This window comes from Macaca mulatta, chromosome 11 (assembly GCF_049350105.2).
Source record: "Macaca mulatta isolate MMU2019108-1 chromosome 11, T2T-MMU8v2.0, whole genome shotgun sequence".
NCBI classification, from domain to species: Eukaryota; Metazoa; Chordata; class Mammalia; order Primates; family Cercopithecidae; genus Macaca; species Macaca mulatta.
Window position 1 is genome coordinate 78,663,083 of NC_133416.1, and position 24,201 is coordinate 78,687,283.

General features: G+C 40.1%; 1 protein-coding gene across 2 annotated transcripts in view; it reads left to right on the forward strand.

Moving 5' to 3' along the window:
• LGR5 (leucine rich repeat containing G protein-coupled receptor 5) overlaps window positions 1-24,201 on the forward strand; it is a 146,880-nt gene that overhangs the window by 91,917 nt on the left and 30,762 nt on the right. For both annotated transcript variants that reach the window (XM_001117502.5, XM_028829726.2), the window contains exons 4-5: window positions 4,925-4,996; window positions 22,852-23,067. In XM_001117502.5, the coding sequence (XP_001117502.2) occupies window positions 4,925-4,996; window positions 22,852-23,067 (288 nt within the window). The remainder of the gene's footprint in view (window positions 1-4,924; window positions 4,997-22,851; window positions 23,068-24,201) is intronic.

A 24,201-nucleotide genomic window follows, 5' to 3' on the forward strand; every position in this document is an offset into this window, starting at 1 on the left:
GAAGTGGCATTACAAAATGTTTGTTATTAAAGGGAACATTGAATCCAATATACTTGAGAACCACAGTGCTACAGGTAAAATGCTGAACAAGATAGACCTGTCCCTACTCTCATGAAAACTCTCTTAACTGTTTTATAAAGTTCCAAAGTGGCTGGAGAAAAGAAATAACTGGTGGTATTGTGATATGGGGAGGAAGATAATGTGAGAGTAATATTTGTCTGGGCCCTGGCCTGAATAAGGATGGTAAAGAGGATGCATGGACACAGAAGAGAAAAATAATCTGATCCAATCTATTAAGATGGAGAATGAAGACAGCAGCAGCCATCCTTGGCTAGGTCTGTTTTACATCTGAAATCTTATTACTGTGAATGCTAAAACATCCCTAATATTTAAAGGTATTTTTCCTGTAAATATTGGCCCTAATAAAAATAATAAGTAATTGGTTCTATATGGCAAAATATCCAGTCCGTGGAATTCTGAACCAGGCTGTCCTCAGCAAAGGTTCATTTTCTAGTGTAAGTTATTCCATGAAAGAATGGCTCATCCTTCTGCCACCCAAGACCAAAACCAAAACCACATGGAGGTGATGGGTAAAACTAGCCATAGAAAAGTCACAATGAGCCAGAATTCCCCCATTCTCATGTAGACCCAGAATAGAGCCTTGATGGTTACTTTATATCCACACAGAGGACAAATAGGCCAAGGGAATACCTAAGAATTGAGCCATCCGTGTAACCAAGTTCCCATTCAGCAGGTTATTTAATCTCCCTCTCTGTCATTGTACCTGTTCTTACTTAGTCCTGTTGGCAAAAAAAAAAAAAAAACAGTGGGGGAGGGACCAAAAAATTATATAGAGTAGCATGGGAATGCTGTATGAAACAGTGATTAATTTTAAAGCTCCTGGGACAAAGAAATTAAGAAAATATAGAAGTCATCTTTTGTCTCTAGAGAAAGTGTTTCATTTTCTTTTCCTAATCATCTGTGAATGATAAAAATGAAGTTTTACATGCCTAGACCTATATTCAGTATGTTTATATTGCATGTATTCAGTAAGGAGTATTTTCAAAAGAAATCAGCAGCCATGTGTAAATGTTTTGTTTTCATTGCACCCCCTAGCACTATAAACCTTATAATTGTTTTGTCTCCCATTGGAAGATCTTAAACAAAAACAGAGTTTTCTAATTAACCCACTGGAGACTTATAATGATATAATAAAGGTAACTTGCTCTTGTTTTGTCATTTGAAAGTAATTAAACAAAAGTTCCTTATTTAGGGAGTGATCAGGGCTTAAATTTTTTTTTAAGTTATATTCTTGGTGTTTTACTGGTAGACATGGTTGAAAATTTAAGTCATTGGGAGGTAGCTTGAGGGTAGCTTTAAAAGTTATCATTGGCCAGGCGCTGTGGCTCACGCCTGTAATCCCAGCACTTTGGGAGGCCGAGGTGGGTGGATCATTTGAGGTCAGGAGCTCAAAACAAGCCTGGCCAACATGGTGAAACCCCATCTCTACTAAAAATATAAAAATTAGCGGGCGGTAGTGGCACACGCCTCTAATCCCAGCTACTCGGGAGGCTGAGGCAGGAGAATCACTTGAACCTGGGAGGCGGAGGTTGCGGTGAGCAGAGATTGCACCACTGGACTCCCATGTGGGCAACAGAGTGAGACCCTGTCCCCCAACCCCACAAAAAAAAGTTATCATTACTAAAGTTCATTTAAGTTCCATTCTCTGAAGGAAGATACATAAAGCAGCAGAGAAAGTTTTCCACTATTCAATGACGAAAAGCTATCTGAAAGTCTCCTATCTTCCACCTCAATTTTTCAGATATTTTAGGGAAATCATACTTTAAGAGTTTCACTGTTTGGTTAGTAAAGCAAAGGACAATGCAATACTTACTTTGTACCAGTAATATATTATTTATTAATAAACAGTTTAGACATCAATTAATTCTATTATCTTTATCTTATCATTTAAATGTATCACAAAAGTAAAGCAATACCTAGAAAACATTTTTGTGAACTTAAAATTGGATGATGGATTGAAACTGCTTGGGAAAATGTAAAATGACAGAAATGTAAAATAACAATAAAATAACACAGAAATCCAAACTTTTAATATTCAGGTAAATTATGCAAAACATAGAATTCGAGTTTCAATTCTCCTAATTCCCTAACTGGTAAGTGAAGTGTAGGGATCTTCCTAAAACTCAACTTTATTCCTAAGGAACCAATACATTTGAGACTCTTGGCTTATGAAATTTTAATTGAATCCAAGTTTAACATAATGAAATTAGTTGAGTAGAACTATTGGAATACAAATGACGTAATTACGTTCCTTAGAAAACAATCTCAGGCATGGTGAGAAAGGCATAATTTTTATGATCTCCAAATATTTTTCAAGTCTTATTTGTATATGAGCACGTATTTATATATATAAAAGTACTATACTTTCATATTTTAATCCTCCAACACCTTTTCAACCAGATGATTTTATTCCCGTTATACAGATAAAAGACCAAAGGTCAGGAGGTTAAATAAGTTTCCTCGCCAAGACTAAAAGCTTAGGTCTTATCTCCAAGCCCAATGCAGTTCTTCCTCAAGGTCAAATGAAGATTTTTTTTTTTCTTTTTTTGAGACAGGGTCTCGTTTTGTCCAGAGTAAGTAGGACTACAGGTACATGCAACCACTCCTACTTCCCCAAGTGAAAATATCCTATTAGAAATATTTAGATAACTGGGTATAGGAACTCACACCCATAGTCCAGGCTACTCTAGAGGCTGAAGCAGGGGAATCCCTTGAGCTCAGGAGTTCGAGTCCAGTCCTGGGCAACAAAGCGAGACTCTCCTATCCTTCTTTTCTAAAAAAATAAATAAATAGGCTGGGTGCAGTGGCTCACAACTCGGATTACAGAATCCCAGAACCTTGGGAGGTTGAGGTGGGAGGATCACTTGAGGTCAGAAGTTTGAGACTAGCCTGGCCAACATGGTGAAACCCCATCTCTACTACAAATACAAAAATTAGCCGGGCGCGGTGACGCGTGCCTGTAGTCCCAGCTACTGGGGAGGCTGAGGCAAAAAAATCGCTTGAACTCAGGAGGTGGAGGTTGCAGTGAGCCGAGATGGTGCCACTGTACTCCAGTCTGGCGACAGAGTGAGATTCCGTCTCAAAATAAATACATATATACATACATACATATTTAGCACAGCATGGGGTGGTTCTCAGTGGGTGGTGCCCTGCTCAGCAGTGTTGGCATCACCTGAGAGCTTATTACCAGCGTGAATCTCCGGGCCCTTACTCAGACCTACTAAACCAGAAACTTTGGGGTGGGGCCCAGCATTCTGTTTTAACCTTCCAATGACTTTTGATGAACCCTAAAGTTTGACAACCACTGGCACAGAGTTTTCTTTTTCTCTGGCTCATTAAATTGTCAAATCCAGTACAAAAATTATTCGTTTCGAGAAAGGGCCTGTTAACGTACATTAAAAGGGCCAATTTTTACTGAATGCTTCTCATGTAGCAAGCATTGTTCTATGAACCTTCACTCATTGAATCATCACAATGAGCCCTGCAAGGTAGGTGTTATTTACTAATCACTGAGGCATGGAGAGACTCGGTGGTTTTCCCATCTCTAGTGGCGGAGAAGAGGTGGTCAGATTTGAGAATCCATGTTCGTAACCAAACCGTTCATACGCAATCTGAGAATCTGCACAGTCAGCACATATGCCTCGAGAATGCTGCCTGGTGCGCTGGAAAACACACCAGCCTTTGGAGTTAGACACACCTGGGTGGAATTCCAGCTAGTCAGGTAGTAAACAGAAACTTCCTTGGTAGAGATGAAAGAACCAGGCAGATGGTTTCTGAAATACAAACACAAGTTTGCAACTTAATAAGTAGAAATATTTCTTTCAAATTTCTGCTTTCCTAAAATAGTCTTCTGCCTCAGGCTTACAGGGACTACAAATACTGGGAGAAAAAAAAAAAATGTGCTGCAAAATGCTTGTGTTATAAACATTTACAAATAAGGTAGCAAACTATAAGGAATCTCGTGGGAATTTGTTTCCCTACTATTTCCTCATTAGCAATGATATATTTTTATTTCATAGCGCCCAGGTGTTTCCATTCTGTCATTCCCCATAGTCTGAAAAACTGTTCAAGTTTTTCAAGTGCAAGTGCAGAAACACAAATACTTCACAAAAAGAATTTAGCTTATATCAAAATACAGCCATGCAGAGAAGGTAGGCAATTTTAGCATCCTACCGTTATCCTTATTTCCATTTGGTGTAATCTATACAAGCAGCAGGATGATCCTTTAAAAACATACATAAGAGCATGTCATTTTCATACATATGCCCTTCAACAGTGGTTTCTCATCACACATAAAATAAGGCCTTATGTTGGCCGGGAAGCCCTCCATGAAATGGTCTCAGGCTCTCTCTCTCCCAGCCTCAAGTCCTCACTCATTCCTCAGACACAGTTGGTCCTTTGCCGCTCCTTTAACAAGTCAAGCAAGCTCCCTCCAGCCTCCAGCCCTTGTACTTACTCTTCCCTTTTCCTTAGTTAACTTCCAAAATGTTCACAAGGATTTTCTAACTGTCTTCCTTCTGGTCTCCAGTTAAATATCACCTTTCAGAGAGGCCTTCCCTGACCACCTTCAAAATAAAAATCTCACCCCTGATACCATCTATCCCAAATTCATAGTTTTGTTTTTTATTCATAGTACTTATCACTTGTCTCATGTTATATTAATACACTCATTTGTTCATCTTTAATTATCTTCACTCTTCACAGGAATTTAAGCTCCCCAAAAGATAAGACTTTGTCTGATGCTCTGTTGTTTTTCTGACACCTGGAACAGTGCCTGGCCCTGTTATGGCCTGTTATTGTTCATTTTTTTTTAACATTTTTCTTTATTTCTTTTAACATACAGTATGCTGCAGAATAATCAGCTAAGACAGGTACCCACAGAAGCTCTGCAGAACTTGCGAAGCCTTCAATCCCTGTAAGTATAGTAGACATTGCAAAATATATTTAAGATCAATTTGGGAAAAGCATTGAAATGTTCAGTTGGCCATTTTAGTATGTTCCTTGGTTGGGAGTCATACCTAAATAAATTGTGAATGAGAGCCTATTAGAGCAACAACTCTTCATTGTCTCATTGAGCAATATGTATGGGAGGAACCAGTGTTCAAGTTTGGGGTTTTAGGGTGGACATTTAATTTCAGCACCTCCAGTCCAAAGCACTACTTCCAAGATCCTGTCCTACATTCCCCTGTAATATTCTTGCTTCTGAATTCAAATAAGAAATAATGCTTTCCTTTTACTTAAAAAAATAGATGCTGTATTAGGAGATATACCTAATGTAAATGATGAGTTAATGGGTGCAGCCCACCAACATGGCACGTGTATACATATGTAACAAAACCTGCATGTTGTGCACATGTACCCTAGAACTTAAAGTATAATTTAAAAAATAAATAAATAATAAAAAATAGATGCTGTAATCTAGACATTTTGACATCTTTGATTGATTCTGTTTTTCGATTGAGTTGTCTTGTAATCAAGTTTTTTTGAGTCAAATAAAGGCTTACTTTTTTTAGTACTGCCTATATAATACATTAGGGATCCTCAAGTCAGGAGCCTAAGATCTACAGGTATATTCTGAAGCTTCCCCATCACAGAACACAGATGTGCAGACGTAGCCATAAACAATCCCACAGATACAAACATGCCTTAGACTCACACACCACACACAGACACATGGACTCACAGAGGTGCTGGTGTTCCCTACTCTGAATCCACAACTTTTCCGTCAGGAGTTTCCTACCCCCCCTACACACACTGATTGAAAACTTCTGAATAAATAAAATTACTCACAAAAGAACATTCTCACCAGTTAAATGTTTTGGAGCTTGTATTGTAAGCAGTTGATTGTAGTGATTACTTGGCAAGTCTATACTACTACTGTTTTGTCAGTAAATCTTCCTCCCATTAGAATGTGTGTTTACAATATATTGCATGATTTCCAATATATCACACATGTGTGATATATGCTCTAATTTTACTTACACTGGAGGTACACATCTGCCAAACAAAATACTGGGTTGTAGTTCGTGATGAGGAAGATAAATGCATTAAAAGGGCAAATAAATATTGATAAACATTGTGGACTCCAGCTGAAAATTGTTGTAAAGAATCCTTTGGTTAATAATTACATATAGTTTGCTTAATGCCTTTTACTGAGGTAACATAGAGGGAGGACTGTGAGATTTGAAGATGATACTTTCGTCCTTTGATCTTTTCTTTTTTTTTTTAAATGAAAGAAAATCTGTGCTCGAGATCATTTTAAGCCTTTTACTCCAGTCAAACAAAGTGACTTCCTAGGTTTTCACCAGCCTATAGATAAACAAGCCCACAAGGGCCCCTTTGTGGTATGGGATAGGTCTGTTGTATTTTCTGGAGCTCCTTAATGTCATGACAGTATCACTTCTCCTTTGTTGCACAAGCCTTTACCTGAAGGAAAGAAGAAACAGCTGGAGAAGCAAAACAGCCTCAAGTTGGGGCATCTGTGTAAGGGTACAGGGATCTAGTGGCTAAATTGAAACGGAGATAATGGCGGTAGCCAATAGGAACTTTAAACAGCTGCCAGGCAGGCAGTAGATAGAAGGATAAGAGTTTGTAACCAAAAGCCACTATCAGCTGAAAGAAGATCACAAACAGAACACAAGCAGAAGTGAACTCTTTGAGAAAGAGAAAACCATGAATCTTTTGTTCGCTAGAACTGGTGGTGCCTCTCTGATAAAGGTGTTCAGATTTAGTTTCTTCCAGTCTAGGTATTTACTGTTCACCAGGTGTCTCTACATTTGGTTTCTGGTTTGCAAAAAGAATAACGTTTTGAAACTTTATAAATATGTGTTCCCTGTGAAAAGGTCAAGGGTTAACTTTCTGGTTTGACAGTGACCACATCCAAACTAAAGGATCTAGATAGATCCTCGGCCCCCAGTTCACATTGGATTGTATCAGCTGAGTTATGCAATGTTTGTCAGGGGCCTCTTTGTCCAGAGCACAGACAGACCAGTGTGAGTGCTGAATGTTGGTAATGTGTGCCGGTGGACCACTTTTTCTCACTGATATTTTTTGTGCTGCTCTGATACAAGACTTAAGAGTTGTCAAAAAAAAAAAAAAAAAGCATGATACTTTGGGCGATTAAAGTGGGAGGATTACTTGAAGCCAGGAGTTTGACACCAGCTTGGGCAACATAGTGAGATGCCCCCCACCATCTCTACAAAATAAAAATTTAAAAACTTAGCTGGGTGTGGTGACATGTGCCTGCGATCCCAGCTAGTTGGGAGGCTGAAGCAGGAGGATGACTTGGTCCAAGAGTTTGAGGTTACAGTTTACAGTGAGCTATGATCATGCCACTGCACTCCAGCCTGAGCTACAGAGCAAGACCCCAAAGCAAAGAAAGAGAGGAGAAGAGAAGAGAAGAGAAGAGAAGAGAAGAGAAGAGAAGAGAAGAGAAGAGAAGAGAAGGATAAACATAGGCTGAACCACCAACCCTGCAGACACCATATTGTACCAACAAAAGGAGTACCCCACCTATACATACACCAGGCCAGTTTGGAGGTTTAGGGCACATTGTGCCCCTTTAAAGTTCTATTGTTGTCCTGGTTTTAAAGTATTTAATTGTAGCTTCTCTTTCTTCCTTTAAGCACTTATAAAAATAAAAACATTAGTTTGAGTTTACTGGTCATTACAAACATGCATTCCTTATCCATTCTCCATTCATTTTCCAGGCCATATGTTAGCCTCTGTGCTTCCATATCAATGAAGTAATGATGAGGGTAGGACTCTGCCTCATCCACACTGCCAACATCTGGGAAGCCTCCACTCCATTGCCATCTCTTCTTGGACTGGAGTCAACCCTTAGATCTTCACTTAGACTTTTTTTCTACATGGCTTCTCTTTTTTTTCTTTTCACTCTCTTGAATTCACTTTATTTTTCTCCACATTATTATATTTCTTGGATTATACATTCACTCTTTAAGAAGCACTCTACACTTGATAGGGGCTGTGTGCTCACTGTCTTTCTACATGCCTAGCCTTGTATAAAGAGTAATGGCAAAAACCACATTTACTTTTGCACCAAATGAATAACTTCTACGGTGGGCCCTCTGAACACTGGCTGCAAATAAGATTCATCTGGAAAGACCTGACGCCTAGGCTGCAGCCTAGAACAATTAAAATCAGAATCTCTGGCCAGGTGTGGTGGCTCATGCCTATAATCTCAGCATTTTGGGAGGCTGAGGTGGGAGGATCACTTGAACCCAGGAGTTTGAGACCAGCCTGGACAACATAGTGAGACCCCTGTCTCTCTATAAAAAATTAAAAAGTTAGCTGGGCATGGTGGCCTGCGCCTGTAATCCCAGCTACACATGAGGCTGAGGTGGGAGGATCACTTGAGCACAACAAGAACTCAAGGGTACAGTGAGCCCTGATCATGCCACTGCACTCCAGCCTGGGCGAGAGAGCAAGACCATATCTCAAACAAAAACAAACAAACAAAAAGAATCTCTGAGGATAGGACTCATGCATGCACTAGTGTTTTCTAACTGGCTTAATTGCATAGTTAAGTATTTCCTAAGTGAAAATTAGGAAAACTATTGACCTGACCTGGAGCATTCCCTCAGATGATCTGCAAAGTATTCTCCTGAACTCTTTTCCAACCTGAAATTACAAGCTCGAGCAATGTAGCGAGATGCTGTCTCTAAAAATAATTAAGTAAATAAATACAATTGGCTGGGTGTCACATGCATGACTGTAGTCCCACCAGTCATGGTGGAGGCTGAGGTGGGAGGATCACTTGAGCCCAGGAATTTGAGGCGGCAGTGAGCTATGATCCTGCCACTGCACTCCAGCCTGGGCAGTAGAGCAAGACCCTGCCTCTGAGAAAAAAGAAAAGAAATATCTGAAATAATAACAAAATCCATACTTTGCATTCTACTATGAGCTAATAATATACTTAAAATATAAAAGTCAGGCATTGTCGCGTTTGTGTTTAATTGAAAACAGCTTGCATGCCTATGCATTCCACTGATAACCCGGGGAGATAAAGTTAAGAGGCCACATGCTCTATCACCCTGCTATTCAGATTTGTTCTGTGGGCCAGCAGCATCAGCACCACCTGAGAAATGCAGAACATTGGGTCTCAGCTCTGTCTTACTTAATCAAAATCTTCATTTTAACAAAATCCTAGGTGATTCGTATGCAAAATGCATTTGAGAAATTAAAATTGTTGGTGTTCTAGAACACTAACAAAGTGGTCCACAAATCAAAAATGGTTGAAAACGACTGACATAGATCATTTGCATTCTTTGCTCCACCCATATACACTTGGTTCCTTGAATAAAGTTTAGGAAATTTGATATATTGAAATTGGTAACATTGCTGTGAGGAAGAAACCAATTGTGCTCATGTTTCAAGGAATGTTAATTTTCCATTTATTACACATATACAAAAGATGCTTTGTTTTGTTCATAATGGAAACACATAGGTACACTTGTGGTTTTTTTGTTTTGTTTTGTTTTTTGAGATGGAGTCTCACTCTGTCACCCAGGCTGGAGTACAGTGGTGCGATCTCAGCTCACTGCAACCTCCACCTCCCAGGTTCAAGCGATTCTCCTGCCTCAGTCTCCTAAGTAGCTGGGATTGGAGGCACCTGCCACGACGGCTGGCTAATTTTTTGTATTTTTGTAGAGACAGGGTTTCACTATGTTGGCCAGGCTGGTCTCGAACACCTGACCTCAAGTAATCCGCCTGTCTTGGCCTCCCAAAGTGCTGGGAGTGAGCCACAGTGCCCAGGACACTTGTGTTCTTTTAACTCTTCTGATGCTAACAAACTGCTGGGCTAAGGAATAAGAGTGCAGGCCCACAAGCCAGAGCCCAGAAGCCCAGAGCCTGCCCCTGTACAGCATGTACATTTGGCTTCTGACATGGCAATGACTGCCCAGACACCAATTAGATTTTTTGTAATGTAATCAAATATAACCTAATTTCCTTTCTGTTTTTTGGAAGGGAATAGGAAATGTAATCAGAATTCACAGTAAGCTGTATTTTACCAAAAAACTTTTGGCAGTATAGACATTTGAGGACTAGCATCAGATTACAGTGATTTGATGGAAACTCAAAACTTAACCCTCCCCTACCCTCACACTTTTATGTTAATAGTTAAGAAATCAATCTATAAAGAAAAATCATTGCTTCATTTGTGATCATCATTAATGAATTTTAAGCAACTCACTGTCACTAGTGAAGTTCAGGATGATCAGAGAGAGTTGCGTATTCATGTTTGTCCAGATAACCAGAGTATTATTTAATGCATGTTGGTTTTTATTCCAAGTGTGCACAAGTGAAGCTAACTGTGGAATGTGCATAATCGCAAAGGTAATAGGTTGGTAAATAGGAAGTGAAAGAAGAATTAAACATATCTTTATTATTGTCTCTATTCTCCAATTAACTAATATTCATCTTCAGAATATGACTGTATTTTAAAACCCAAGAACAATGTATAATTCCTGCCTGGCACATCTTATTATGATATCATCTTCAGGGCTATAGAACCCACCCCTGGACTCTATAAAATGTCAATAACTTCATCAGACTCTGCATGGTAGTCTTTTCCTTACAGTAGTCAAAAAAGGGAGAGAAACTAAGTGAGAGGAATAGGTAGGAGGAAGAGATGGGGCTCACAGTGCTGAGCAGAAAGTAAGACAAGCCTAGGACCAGGAGCAGTTTTCTCCCATTAGCATCCAGGAGCCTAATTGGCTTCAGACATGGGATGTAGAATGGGAAGGAAGAAACAGAAGACAAGGAAGTGTAAGCAGACCAAAACAAAGGAAGATGAGGTAGCCAAAAGAGTAAGATTAAAGGATCAAAGGGGTTAAAAAAAAAAAAAAGTGGTTTTAGTATTGGTGACATTCCTTCCACTAAAATAGTCTCCAGAAACAGAAATCACAAACCTACACAATAAAAATGAACCATGATTTTAGTTTGTTTTGCTTTCTTCACAAAAGTGCCAGGATGTTAGGTACGTATTGGGATGGAGGTGGACTTAGAAGTTCTAGAGGCCAAAGCATTTGTCTATTGCACAGTGAAGCGTTCACTTCACAGAACCATATGCAGATCAGCACCCAGTGAATTCTTGGGAGGAGGCAAAGTTTTGCCCTGATTCTTCTCCAATTTAAACATTAGGGGAGAATTATTTTAACAGGAAAAGCTCTTTCTACATAATGTTTACAAGAAGAGAGAGCTAAAATTGGAGCATTGTCCACAGAATCATATAAGGAGGGAAAAGCGAATACTTATGCAATAGCCATGCATGAAAGATTCTTATATCAGGTTACCTGCCAGTCCTGTGATAAATTGCATACATGGCCGTCCTATCAGAGAAATAAAGAGAACATGGGTGTTATGGAATGAAAAGTAAAATAAATTTGTTTAAAGCTTGTGATGTAAAATGAAGGTTAACTTTGGAAAGTAGATTGGACTCTTGGCTACAGAGATGACAGCCATATAAATGAGGCAGAGTCTTTCTGCCTTTTCAGGATAAACAGGGTCTGTGATCAGTTGTGAGGAGAGGAAAGCACATAAGGAAAGCAGCAGAGAATGGGAATATTGCAAAGACAAAAATCAGAATGTGGAATTGAATACACATCCATAGTTATCAAAGCAGCAGCCTCCCGTATTTATTAAACAGTTTTACTTGCATCATCACATTTTGTCCTCACAGAAACCTCATGAAGTAGATGCTGAGATTATTCCTTCCTTAGTACTGAGGAAGCAAAGAGAGCAGAGAGGTCAGCTGATCTTCCCAAGGTCACATGGTTTCTAACGGAGTCAGGCTAGAGGTGAGTTTGGGATAAGAGCCCTGTTTTGACACCAGATTCCAGAATCTGCCCATTTCACCACCACATTATCTTCCCTCTCTCAGAGAGTCCTCTGCAGAAAATGGGCACTGATGAGAAGAAGGAAAGGCTTGACAGAAACACATTACCTGTAGACATATAATTGTGAATGTTTATAAAAAGAAAGGGAAGTTGGAATGTTGCAAAACGGAAAGAAAAAAATAAAAGAAGGGAAGGCAACAGTATCAAAGCGTGAGCCAGTCAGCCTTTTCGACTGTTTCCCTGTGCATTTAGTTGTCTGGTCCCTCACTACCTGTGAGGTAGAAACTGTCTCCACTTTTCTGAAGAGGAAACCGTAGGTGAGAAAGTGAAAGGCATCCTGCCACTAATGCAAAGGTAAGGTCTGATTAGACAAAGACAAGAAAGAAGAGCATTCCAGACAGAAGGAACTATGTGTGTAACTCCTTACAGTGGTGGGGGAAACCTGGTATATCAAGAAACAGAAGGTCAGTGCAGCTGAGGCAGCAGTGAGGTGGAGAGACTTGCAAGAAGAGCACATCTAGTGAGGCAGGTGGAGGCCAGACCCTTTGAAAGACATTTGGGACATGTCAAGGATCTCAGTCTTTATTGTAAAAGCAATGGGAATCCTTTGGAGAGTTTTAAGGCTGGCAGGTGGGGGTACTCAGACTTGTGTCACTGCAATAGTCTAGGAGAGAAAGGAGAACTTCATCAGGGTAGGGACAGTGGAGATGAAGAAAGGGAGATGGATTTGAGAAATATCTAGGAGATGAAATTACCAGTGTTTGATAATGAATTGGCTATGAAGAATGAAGCAGAAAGAGGTGTGGAGAATAATTTCTAAGTTTCTGGTTTATACAGCCATGTGCTTACTTGTCCAGTCACTGGACAAGACACACTGGGAGATGGCTATACATATTTGGGGAGTATGTGGTTCTGGGATAATGAGTTTGGTCTTGAGCGCTTGTGTTTAAGGAGGAACAACTAAGTAGAGATGCCACATAGTTTGAAATCCAGATCTGGACTGAAAGAAAAAACAAGTAAAATCTAGTTTAGGCCCCCCAACCATGCATTTCTCTTCACCTAACACTTTATTATAATGATTGATTTGTCTGACTACCCTTTAGAAAACATGCTCCGTAATGATTGGGACCATGTCTCCCTGGTTTACTGCTAGATCTTCAGCACCAGGTAGAGTACCTATGACAAAGAAAGCACTAGGATGTACTTATCGAACTGAACTGAAACCTCAAACTCTAAGTGTTGATCTAGATGGCTACTCAGACGAGACTGGGCACATTCAGGGTGATATGGCCAGAGGCTAGACAGCCACTCAAAGTCAGTTCATCTCCCCTAGTTTAACTGTAACCTGCATTCATTCATCTCCCTGGGTCCAAACTCTTACCTCTATACCCTGGCTTTCCCACATGCCTTTCTTGGGCTGGGAGTTGGACCCAGTGGTTCCTGCAGAGATTTTAGAGTTGATCTATCTGCCAGAATTAGTTTTCCCATTGTCTCAGCTGAGGATTCCCCATTCCAAGAGTAAGACGCAGGAAAGAACCATGATATTAAGTCTTGGAAGGTTAATGAGATTCAGATAGGCAGTGAGTAGGGGATGCTCATGAACACAAGGCCCAGAAGTACTGTGGGAAAGAGCCAGGAAAGAGACTTGACTGGGACAGAGAAATGAGATAAAAGTTTGGCCAGATAAGGTAAGACGAGAGCTTTGAATATCAGAACAGAAAGTTAGGGTTTAAAAGGAATGATAATGTGGAAGAACTGTAGATTTCTAACAGGGGGATTATTTAGAGTGTAACTTTAGGGAGATTAATCTGGCAGCAGCCTACAGGATTAATTGAAGAGATAAGAGATCAAAGGCAAAAGGACCAGCTCAGAGGCTGTTGCAGTAATGCAGGTGTGAAGAGATAAGAGAATTAACTAGACAGTGGAAATGGAAAGTCTCGGAGATGAAGATAAATGGAAAGAACTTGGTGAATGATTGTTTGGAAGGCAATGGAAGATTCAAAAATGACCCCTAGATTTTAACCCTGGTGATACCTGGAAGACTAATGGTGCCCCTGATAGAAAAAGGGCCTTCGTTTTCTACGAAGAAAAATAAAACTGAAGAAGTTATTGCTCACATTACATTGGCTATAGATCATCTCCTTGCTACAGTATTCACAGCAGTGGTGATCTCTGAGCTCACCAAGCAACTTTTAATGTAATTTGACTTTAAAATATATTCCTTATTGGAGTCTTGCACTCCTCAAAGATGCCAGAGAGACAGAGGTTTGGTTCCTTTAGACACTTCATCTGGCTCCTAGTCAAGACAGCTGATTAGTCTCTAAATTACTGCATTTCAATGAACCTGTAGACTTTTATCTCTTCCCCAAGCTGGAGAGGGGGAAATTCTTTGTTTTGTTTTGTTTTTGTTAACCATTTCAGAGGTAAGTCTAAAGCAATAATTTTTCTTCCTACTGTCCACCTTAAGTTTACCAGTACATAAGATGGTGATTAGAAAGACAAAAGCACAAAATTCCCATATAAGCTATCATGTTATTTAATATCTTCCTAGATAGGCTTAATATCTCCCTAGATATTAATTTGGAATCACACATTATGGTCTCCATAAATATTAAAAAAAAACAACCACCACCACAACAAAAGTGACTCTGGTGTTATTGTGAAGAATTAATATAAATCATTATGGATTCAAGATGTAAGAGTACATATAGATTAAATAATAGCCCGATAGTATCATAATAATTCTGTGACAAATTTAGCTCCAATGATCCACTGATTCCAGGGCAATAAAATTTCAATGCAGTAAATTTTCTCACAACAAAAAATGTATGTACTTTGTTAAACTGTAATATATGCAGATACAGAACTACACGATTTTTACTTTATTGAAAAAGTAAAATAATAATCAAGAATGCTTTCATTTCTTAAAATTTATAAATGAACTAAATTGCTGTGGTTTTTTGGCTATCATGACTTGTTCAAAGTGGTCTCACAAAATGTACAATATACTGTTTAAGAGGGTTGGTCACTTCTTTAAAACTTATTTTTTAAAAATGCTCATCCAGGCTGGGAGCCGTGACTCACACCTGTAAACCCAGAACTTTGGGAAGCCGAGGCAGGAGGATTGCTTAAGCCCAGGAGTTCAAGACCAGCCTAGGCAACATGGCAAGACTCCATCTCTACAAAAGTAAAAAAATAAAAATAAATATTTTTATAATGCTCATCCAGCCGGGCACAGTGGCTCACACCTGTAGTCCTAGCACTTTCGGAGGCTGAGGCGGGAGGATCACTTGAGATCAGGAGTTTGAGACCAACCTGGCCAACATGGTGAAATCCCATCTCTACCAAAAAAATACAAAAAATTAGCTGGGCATGGTGGTGCACACCTGTGGTCCCAGCTGCTCTGCTCGGGAGGCTGAGGTGGAAGAATCACTTGAACCCAGGAGGCAGAGGTTTCAGTGAGCTGAGATCCTGCCACTGCACTCCAGCGTGAGTGACAGAGTGAGACCCTGTCTCAAAAAATAAGTCAATGCTCATCCAAATATAAAATAGCAATATCAGTCATAAAAATGCATTGCTTCATAACTCTGTTTATTACAAGAATCCCTATAAACTGTATTATGCAGCTGCAACATTCTTCACACTTTTGGCTTTTTTTTTCCTCCAAGTCATCCATGTTAATAATTGACATTTTTACAGTCATCTCAGATATGGAATTAACCAAGATCAATGGCTTATCTTTTGACTAACACTTTACTTATTGTAGTTAATGGCTCATCAAAGACATTCTTAAACAAATATATAAGTTTGTGTGATACATTGACAAGGTGTCATATATGAGATATGTATAAAGGGCCATTTTCTGGAACAACAATAGCAATAATGATCTCATTCTCTAATCTTCACAATAACACCATTTATAAATGGAAAGTTTCATCAGGGAGTATGGAGTAGCTTGGCAAAATGTTCCTTGTAAAAGAGAAAATTTACATAATTAACCATTTTTACATAGAAATATTAGGAAGAAAACTTCAAACACAAAGAAAATGAGCTTATTTTATTTGGTGGCGGGGGCAGGTGGGGTTGCCTGAACATAAAAGATTAATTGTTTGAGGCCTAGCACTTTGGGAGGCTGAGGTAGGCAGATCACCAGAGGTCAGGAGTTCAAGACCAGCCTGGCAAACAGGGGGAAACCCCATCTCTACTAAAAATACAAAAAAAAATAGCTGGGTGTGGTGGCATGCACCTGTAATACCAGCTACTCAGGAGGCTGAGGCAGGAGAATTGCTTGAACCCAGAAGGTGGAGGTTGCAGTGAGCCAAGATTGGGCCACTGCACTCTAGCCTGGGTGACAGAGTGAGACTCAGTCTCAAAAAATATATATATATTAACAGTTTGCCTGTTACCTTCTAGCTCTTTGCCACGTAGAACACATTGATATGACAGAACCACATTCACAGTGAACATGGAGTTATGTTTTATTTTTATTTTACCTAATACTGGGTAACATTCATCTCTGTTCTTGCATGGCCTCCATCTATCCAGTTGCCCAGGCCAGAATGCTGATTCACCATAGCTTCCTCACCTTCCTCACTGGCCACATCTGGGGACTCACCAAGTTCTACCAGGCCCACATATTTAACATCCCTCATAGTAGGCCCTTCCTCGCCATTTCCACACTTCCTTCAGGTACTCATCTTTCTCACCCTGATGACTGCCACTGTCTTGTTCATGTACTTTCCCACCAGGCCCTCCTACACACGGCTATTAGAGTGACCTTTCTACAGCACATGTATTATTAGCGCCTCCAGTCAGAAAGCCTACAACACCCTCATTTCAGAGAAACACTTTTATGCAAACCTTGAAGACTGCTGGGAGAGGATGAGTCATTTCTCACAAACAGGTAGCCCAGAAATCTGTGAGTGATGTCATCGAGACTCCACTTAACTTTGGATACTCACAGTTATTGAGGCCTCTTGACCAGGTTCAGTGGTGGGGAGGCAACAACTGGGTCCATAAGAGACAGTCCCCTTGGCCAAGCAGCTTGAGCAGCAGAGCCTCGTCAGTAATTGTGGAGTCTTCAACCTCAAGCCCTCCCTCCGGAGAAGGAGTGATTTCAACACACACCCAAAAGTCATGCCATGACCCCTCCTCATCAGCTGTAGCCCTCTAAGTAACATTGCAAAGACTTATACTTAATAAAACTCTGTTCTTGCACCAGGTGTTGTAATATTTTTTCTCAGCCATTTTAGCCTTTTGGACACCAGCTATTCTATTGCTGGCCTAACACAGAAGATGTGCATCCTCTTTTCTCTGTAATGGAAACCTTACTATAATACTGATTAAAACATGCAGTGTAGCGTACTGATTAAAGAATGTATGGTAAATAGAGAATCACCAGCCCATATGGCAAGAAAATGGCAATCTCCCATAGACAGACGTGAAATGATAAAGGGTTAAGAAACTTCAGGAAGAATAAAATAAACTTTTAGAGGGAAAAAAATGATACCACTTCCTAAATTTGAAGGTTTTCCTCAAATAATAAAGCCTGTCATTCAACAGTAGAATGCTTACTGTTGACAAAACACATTTATATTTTCTCATTTAATTCCCAAAGCAATTCTGTGACATGTGATTCTGCCTTATACATGTGAACATTGGCCCACAGAGAGAGACATCAATATGCCCTCAAATCTTGGAATTAAATGACAGTGTCTTGACCTAAATCTGTGTCTCAAGTCTCCTAATTCAGTGCACTTTCCAGTTTACCACATGCCCATTATGTAGGTGGTTGTAGATGGCATAAGATGTAGGGAAAATTTTTGTTTTACCTATAAATTATACATACTATATACTATAAACTATATGTAACAGACCTCCCCCAAAAGGAACATAAAATCACTGTATTTCCCATATAGTGATCACTTTTCAGATGGCATTTCAAGATCATAATTAAGAGCTTTCATTTGAATGAAGACAAGGCCACTCGTCATTGAAAGTGTTTTACTTTGCCGCGCATAACTGCAGACAGGTTTGGGGCTGCTTCTGTCACAATTTCAGTGGATGCTTAAATGGCCAAGATGCCAAGATCGTTGCTAGAAACTTTCTCTGAAAATGTCACCACTTCTTTGACCTTCAGAATGCAGATACTGTAATTGATGATGTGTCAGAAACAAAACTATTTGCCTTGTTGCATTGTGTGTGTGTGTGTGTGTCTGTATACACACGCGTAGCAATAATAGTAAAGGCTGAAAAAATAAGGGTGACTTCTATAAGTCTAAATGCAAGCACCTCTAAATTATTTCTATTATGAGGGTTGAAAGAAATAGCCTGCATTTCACAGAACTGAAATTCAGTGACAATCCAGCACTCATTTTAGCCACTTTTGCTTAAACAAAATTTGAATTTACCTTTATTTTTCTGAATGGTGTCAATGGTCAAAAGACAACAATACAAAGTGCTAACCAGCTTCATATAATAATATTTAAAATCATTAAGGTACTTTATATTTACAAAGTCCTGTTGTGTTATTTCCTTAATCATAAAGCAACCCTATAAGACAGAGAGGAGTTATCCCCGTTTTACAGATGTGAAAGCTGACGTCTGTTGATTTGGCCAAGGTCATACAGCTTCTAGAATTGGCTGGAACCTGGAACTTCCCATTCCAAATCTCTGCACTAATTTATGGATTCTAAGGTGCCTACACACACACCCTCTGTGACTTGCATAAAATGGAAATAACAAAGAAATACTTAAAAGCAGAACTATATAATGTAGTTATTTTTGTTGCTACTGACAATAAGTCTATTATGGAACCATATTTTGTATGTATATGTCTTCTTGTACTGGATAGTGATGTTATCTTATACCCAACTGCTAAAATATTGCATTTTTCAAATATATGAATAGAGAATGTTCAGCTGCCTGAAAAGACCAGATTGACATAATATGAACTCTTTGTTTACTTACTGAATGGACACAGCTTCTGCCCTGTCAGCTGCTTTGTCCACAGTCTTAACCGTGTTGTGAAAGAACCACCTGTATGAGTGACTGGATAATTAATTCTCTACTCCTGTTTACCCTTGGGATCTTCTCTTAAGAGTAAATCAGATATAGAAGCAGAGTGTAGAATAGTGGTTGCCAGGGGCTGGGAGTGGGAGTGGTTGAGTGGGGAGATGTTGGAGAAAGGGTACAAAGCTTCAGTTAGACAGGATGAATAACTTCTGAAGATCCATTGTATGGCATGATGACTACAGTTAATAATAATGTATTTTATACTTGAAAATTGCTAATAGATTAGATCTTAAATGTTCTCACCACAAAAAAATGTTAAGTATGTGAGGTGATGGATATGTTAATTAGCTTGATTTAATCATTTTACAATATATACATATAACAAAACATCACATTGTACACCATAAATATATGCAATTTTTATTTGTCAATTATTCCTTAACAAAGCTGGAGGAGGAAATCAAATCAGATAATGCCTTTGAGTGTGAACAATATACCTGAACTAGATTTAGACCACTGAGGTCAGGTGGATATGAACTCTAAAACACTGCATTTAGAAGGAGTATCATTTATCAAGAGCTACTTATATGAAGAAACTGTTTAGTAGAGAGATGTGTTGATGCTTCACTCGGAACATCTGAAGGTCTACGCTGTTGAGCATTACATCTGGGAATATTAGTATTTAGAGTGTTTGATCTCTGAAGAATTCTCCTGTCTTACTCATTTCATTTCAGATAGCAAATTGGTATAAGATGATAGTGTGGAGGCCAGATTACATCCTTTTTTCTGGGGGGAAAAGAAACGTGATTCATAAAAAATATCTGTCCAGAGAAACGGCTATATTAACATTGGGAACTAATACCTGGGTCACTTCAAGATACAGCAGAAACTTTGGTAGCAACAGAAAATACTGAAGAAGACAATCCTATGACTTCATGCTGAAAGAGCCTTTTCCATAAATGCATCCCAACGTTTGCAATGAACTTTAAGGTTTGTCATTTTCAAGACTTTTTTATTTTTATTTTGTTTTCTGTTGCCCAGGTTGGAATACAGTGGCGAGATCTTGGCTCACTGCAACCTCTGCCTCCTGAGTTCAAGCAATTCTTGTGCTTCAGCCTCCCAAGTAGCTGGGATTACAAGCATGCACCACCACACCAGCCTAATTTTTGTATTTTTAGTAGAGATAGGGTTTCACCATGTTGGCTAGGCTGGTCTTGAACCCCTGACCTCGGCCTCCCAAAGTTCTGGGATTACAGGCATGAACCACTATGCCCAGTCCAAGACTTTTAGAAACCACTCTTTTTTTTTTTTTTTTTTTTTTAAAGACAGAGTCTCACTCTGTTGGCCAGGCATGATCTCGGCTCACTGCAGCCTCTGCCTCCTGGATTCAAGTGATTCTCCTGCCTCAGCCTCCCAAGTAGCTGGAACTACAGGTGTGCGTTGCCACGCCCAGCTATTTTTTGTATTTTCGATAGAGATGGGGTTTCGCCATGTTGGCCAGGCTGGTCTGGAACTCCTGACCTCAGGTGATCTGCCCGCCTCAGCTTTTCAAAGTGCTGGGATTACAGGTGTGAGCCACCGGGCCCAGCCACCACTCATACTTTCAATGCATAAACGACTGGCAATGATCAGTCAACATATCAGCATGAACGTAGAAGCTGAAATTATTAAGTCTCTATCCTTTAATCAGTGCAATAGTTAAGGAGAGCTTACATGTGTGCTTTACTTCTAGTCAAACAAAAGCAATCACCTCTTTATCTCCTGATGAAATTATACCTTATGTGAGCATAAGCCAAGCACGTTGTTGCTAGAGAAAGGAAGGAGAGATGGTGTTGAGTTTTCTAAACATTTCTGGCTCCATTTGTTGACAAAACCTTAAGATGTTTGAAAGCTGCATTTCTGTTGCCTACAATGATAGTTGTTCTATTGGAAATTTAGTTGTAAATGGACTATGACACCCAACTCTTAAAATTTGCTCCAAGTGACCTTATCTCAGCTATTATCAAAATGTGGCTCAGGGAGGGCCTTTGAGGCATTGCTTGTTCCTTCCCATTCAGTCCGTAGAAGTAGGAATCAGAAGATGATTGAAGTGGCATAGTGAACCAAAAGTGAGGAAGCTGCTTTCCATAGAAATGAGCTTCCTCCCAACAAAGAATTTCATTTCTAAATTGTTTAATTTTGGTTTGCTGGAGATTATTTTGTGATCCTGGTGTGCTTCCTGCATCTGTTTAGTCTTAAATGCTTCCGAAAACATTTTTCAGAATCCACTTGTGATTTTCTAATCCTACCTAATACATGGGCCACTAAAATACAGCTCTTCTTTTTTTAATCCTATCTTTGAAAATGCAAATGTGTGGGTCTTAAAAGCAGATTGGGAAAAAAAAACAAGTGAGGGCTATTGGAAGCATAGTTTGAGTGATGGTGGTTCTAGTATTCGTACATCTTACAGAAAATTGCAAATGATGTGAGTTTTGTCACTTCCATACGAAAAGTTAGGACCTTTACATTATAGCCACTGTTTATGTTGGATTGGGGCAAAATAAATGTATTGCACTCCCTCTGCTGGCTTTGAGGTGGCAACAGCTCATTAACCAGACTTATTTTTAGATGTATTTCCCCATTTTAAAACAGATGAAAATGGAGTGTAGGAAAAGGAAGCAAAAGCTGGAAAGTTGTTAATTTTATTATTCCTTTAGAATGCCAGAAAAACAAACATCTTCTTCACACAAATGGTTAGGATAAGCAAGAGAGCCAGCAGTTTTCAGGCTTTTCGGTGCTGTCCTAAGAAAAAGGGAGGGGCCCCCTCTCTGTTTTCCCTGAGGCGTGTCTCTAGCAGTCTATGAAAACTTACTCAGTTCCAGTGAGAACACATGCACACAGAGAGGGGAACGTCACAAACCAGGGCCTGTCGGCAGGTGGGGGTCAAGGGGAGCGAGAGCATTAGGACAAATACCTAATGCATGCGGGGCTTAAAACCTAGATGATGTGTTGATAGGTGCAACAAACCACCATGGCACATGTATAACCATGTAACAAACCTGCACGTTCTGCACATGTATCCCAGAACTTAAAGTAAAATAAAAAATTAAAAATTAAAAAAAATTACTCGGCAGGGTGCGGTGGCTCACACCTGTAATCCCAGCACTTTGGGAGGCCGAGGTGGGTGAATCGCATGAGGTCAGGAGTTCGAGACCAGCCTGGTCATCATGGTGAAACCCTGTCTCTACGAAAAATGCAAAAATTAGCTGGGCATGGTGGCAGGCGCCTGTAGTCCCAGCTACTCGAAAGGCTAAGGCAGGAGAATCGCTTGAACCCGGGAGATGGAGGTTGCAGTGAGCCGAGATCGCGCCATTGTACTCCACGCTGGGCAACAAGAGCGAGAGACTTCTTCTCAAAAACAAAAACAAAAAAACTCAGTTCCTTCAAATACTGAAATGAAATAATCTTTTCCCAGAGCTTACTGAACAACCTATTAGACTAGTATATTTAGTGTGTTCAAAACGGCCAGGGAAAGCAAAGACATTCTTTTGGCTTAGGGTGGGAGGAAGAAAAGGGTATCTCTATGCTAGTGTCAGAAAGAAACTAAAAGATCATCACACTGAAACTCCATACCTCAGGGGAGGCCGCTTCCATCCATGAAAGAACATTACCTACAAGCCTGGAAGAGAATCATAGCACCATGGAATTTTAGAGCCGGAGGACCTAGGAAGCAACAGTCTACACATGAATGAGAAGGAGAGCTCATCTGGAGAAGAAAACGCTCCGGATGTCAGGGCTCCCGGGGACCCCAGGCCCTGTTCCACTCTTGTTCGTCATGCATGGGGAGGGTTTTCCTGCAAAGTTGACCTTCGGCTTGGGCTTTGCTCTTTTTTCCACTCTTGCTTTCTTTCTTCCACAGGCGTCTGGATGCTAACCACATCAGCTATGTGCCCCCAAGCTGTTTCAGTGGCCTGCATTCCCTGAGGCACCTGTGGTTGGATGACAACGCTTTAACAGAAATCCCCGTCCAGGCTTTTAGAAGTTTATCAGCATTGCAAGCCATGACCTTGGCCCTGAACAAAATACACCACATACCAGACTATGCCTTTGGAAACCTCTCCAGCTTGGTAGTTCTGTAAGTTTTATTGATTTTGCTCTCTCTTTTAACAGTTTCTAATGTCACTGGAAGACCTTGGCCTTAAAATGCTGGCTTTTCAAAGCTTAAATGGGGACATTTTAAGGGAGGAAAACCTCCTGAGCCCCTCCCCAAAATGACTTATAAATGCTCCAATTGTGTAAATGACTTAAACAATACTTATCAAGCACCTGCTAGGTGCCAAGCACCGCAGGGCATACAAAGATAATGAAATATGACCTCTGCCTTAGAGGAGCCCATTACATATTGCACAAGTAGTCACCGCACTGTACAGTTAGTACAGTAACCTAAGTTAATAAAAATTCCTTATTTTTAAAAATGATTGATAATTCAGGTCAAATTGAAAGATGCTCTTCTTATTCTCTACTAAGAACTTTCTGAACCCTTACCAAGGAAAGAGAAATGAGAACAAATGATGTAACTGCTCAATGAGTTCATTTTGCCCACTGCCCAAATAGAGGCGATTTATTAAGACAAGAGAATTGCAATAAAGAGTAACACACAAGGCCGGCATGGTGGCTCACGCCTGTAATCCCAGCACTTTGCGAGGCCAAGATGGGTGGATCACTTGAGGTCAGGAGTTCAAGGCCAGCCTGGCCAACATGGTGAAACCCCACCTCTACTAAAAATACAAAAATTAGCTGGGCATGGTGGCACACGCTTGTAATCCCAGCTATTAGGGAGGCTGAGGCAGGAGGATCACTTGAACCCAAGAGGCCGAGGTTGCAGTGAGCCAAGATTGTGCCACTGCACTCCAGCCTGGAGAAGAGAGTGAGACTCTGTCTCAAAAAAAAATAAAAAAATAAAAATAAAAGTTTAACACACATACAGCCAGCTCAATGGAGGACTAGAGTTTTATTATTACTCAAATCAACCTCCCTGAAAATTCAGAGGCAAGAATTTTTTCAAAGATAGTTTGGCTAGCAGGGAGCTAGGGAATGGGGAATGCTGATTTGTTGGGTCAGGGATGAAATCATAGGGGGTTGAAGTTGTCCTCTTGCTCTGAGTCAGTCCTGGGTGAGGGCCTTAAGAGCAGATGGGCCAGTTTACCCATCTGGGTGGTTCCATCTGATCTATCAGAATGCACGGTCTGAAAAATATCTTGAACACCAA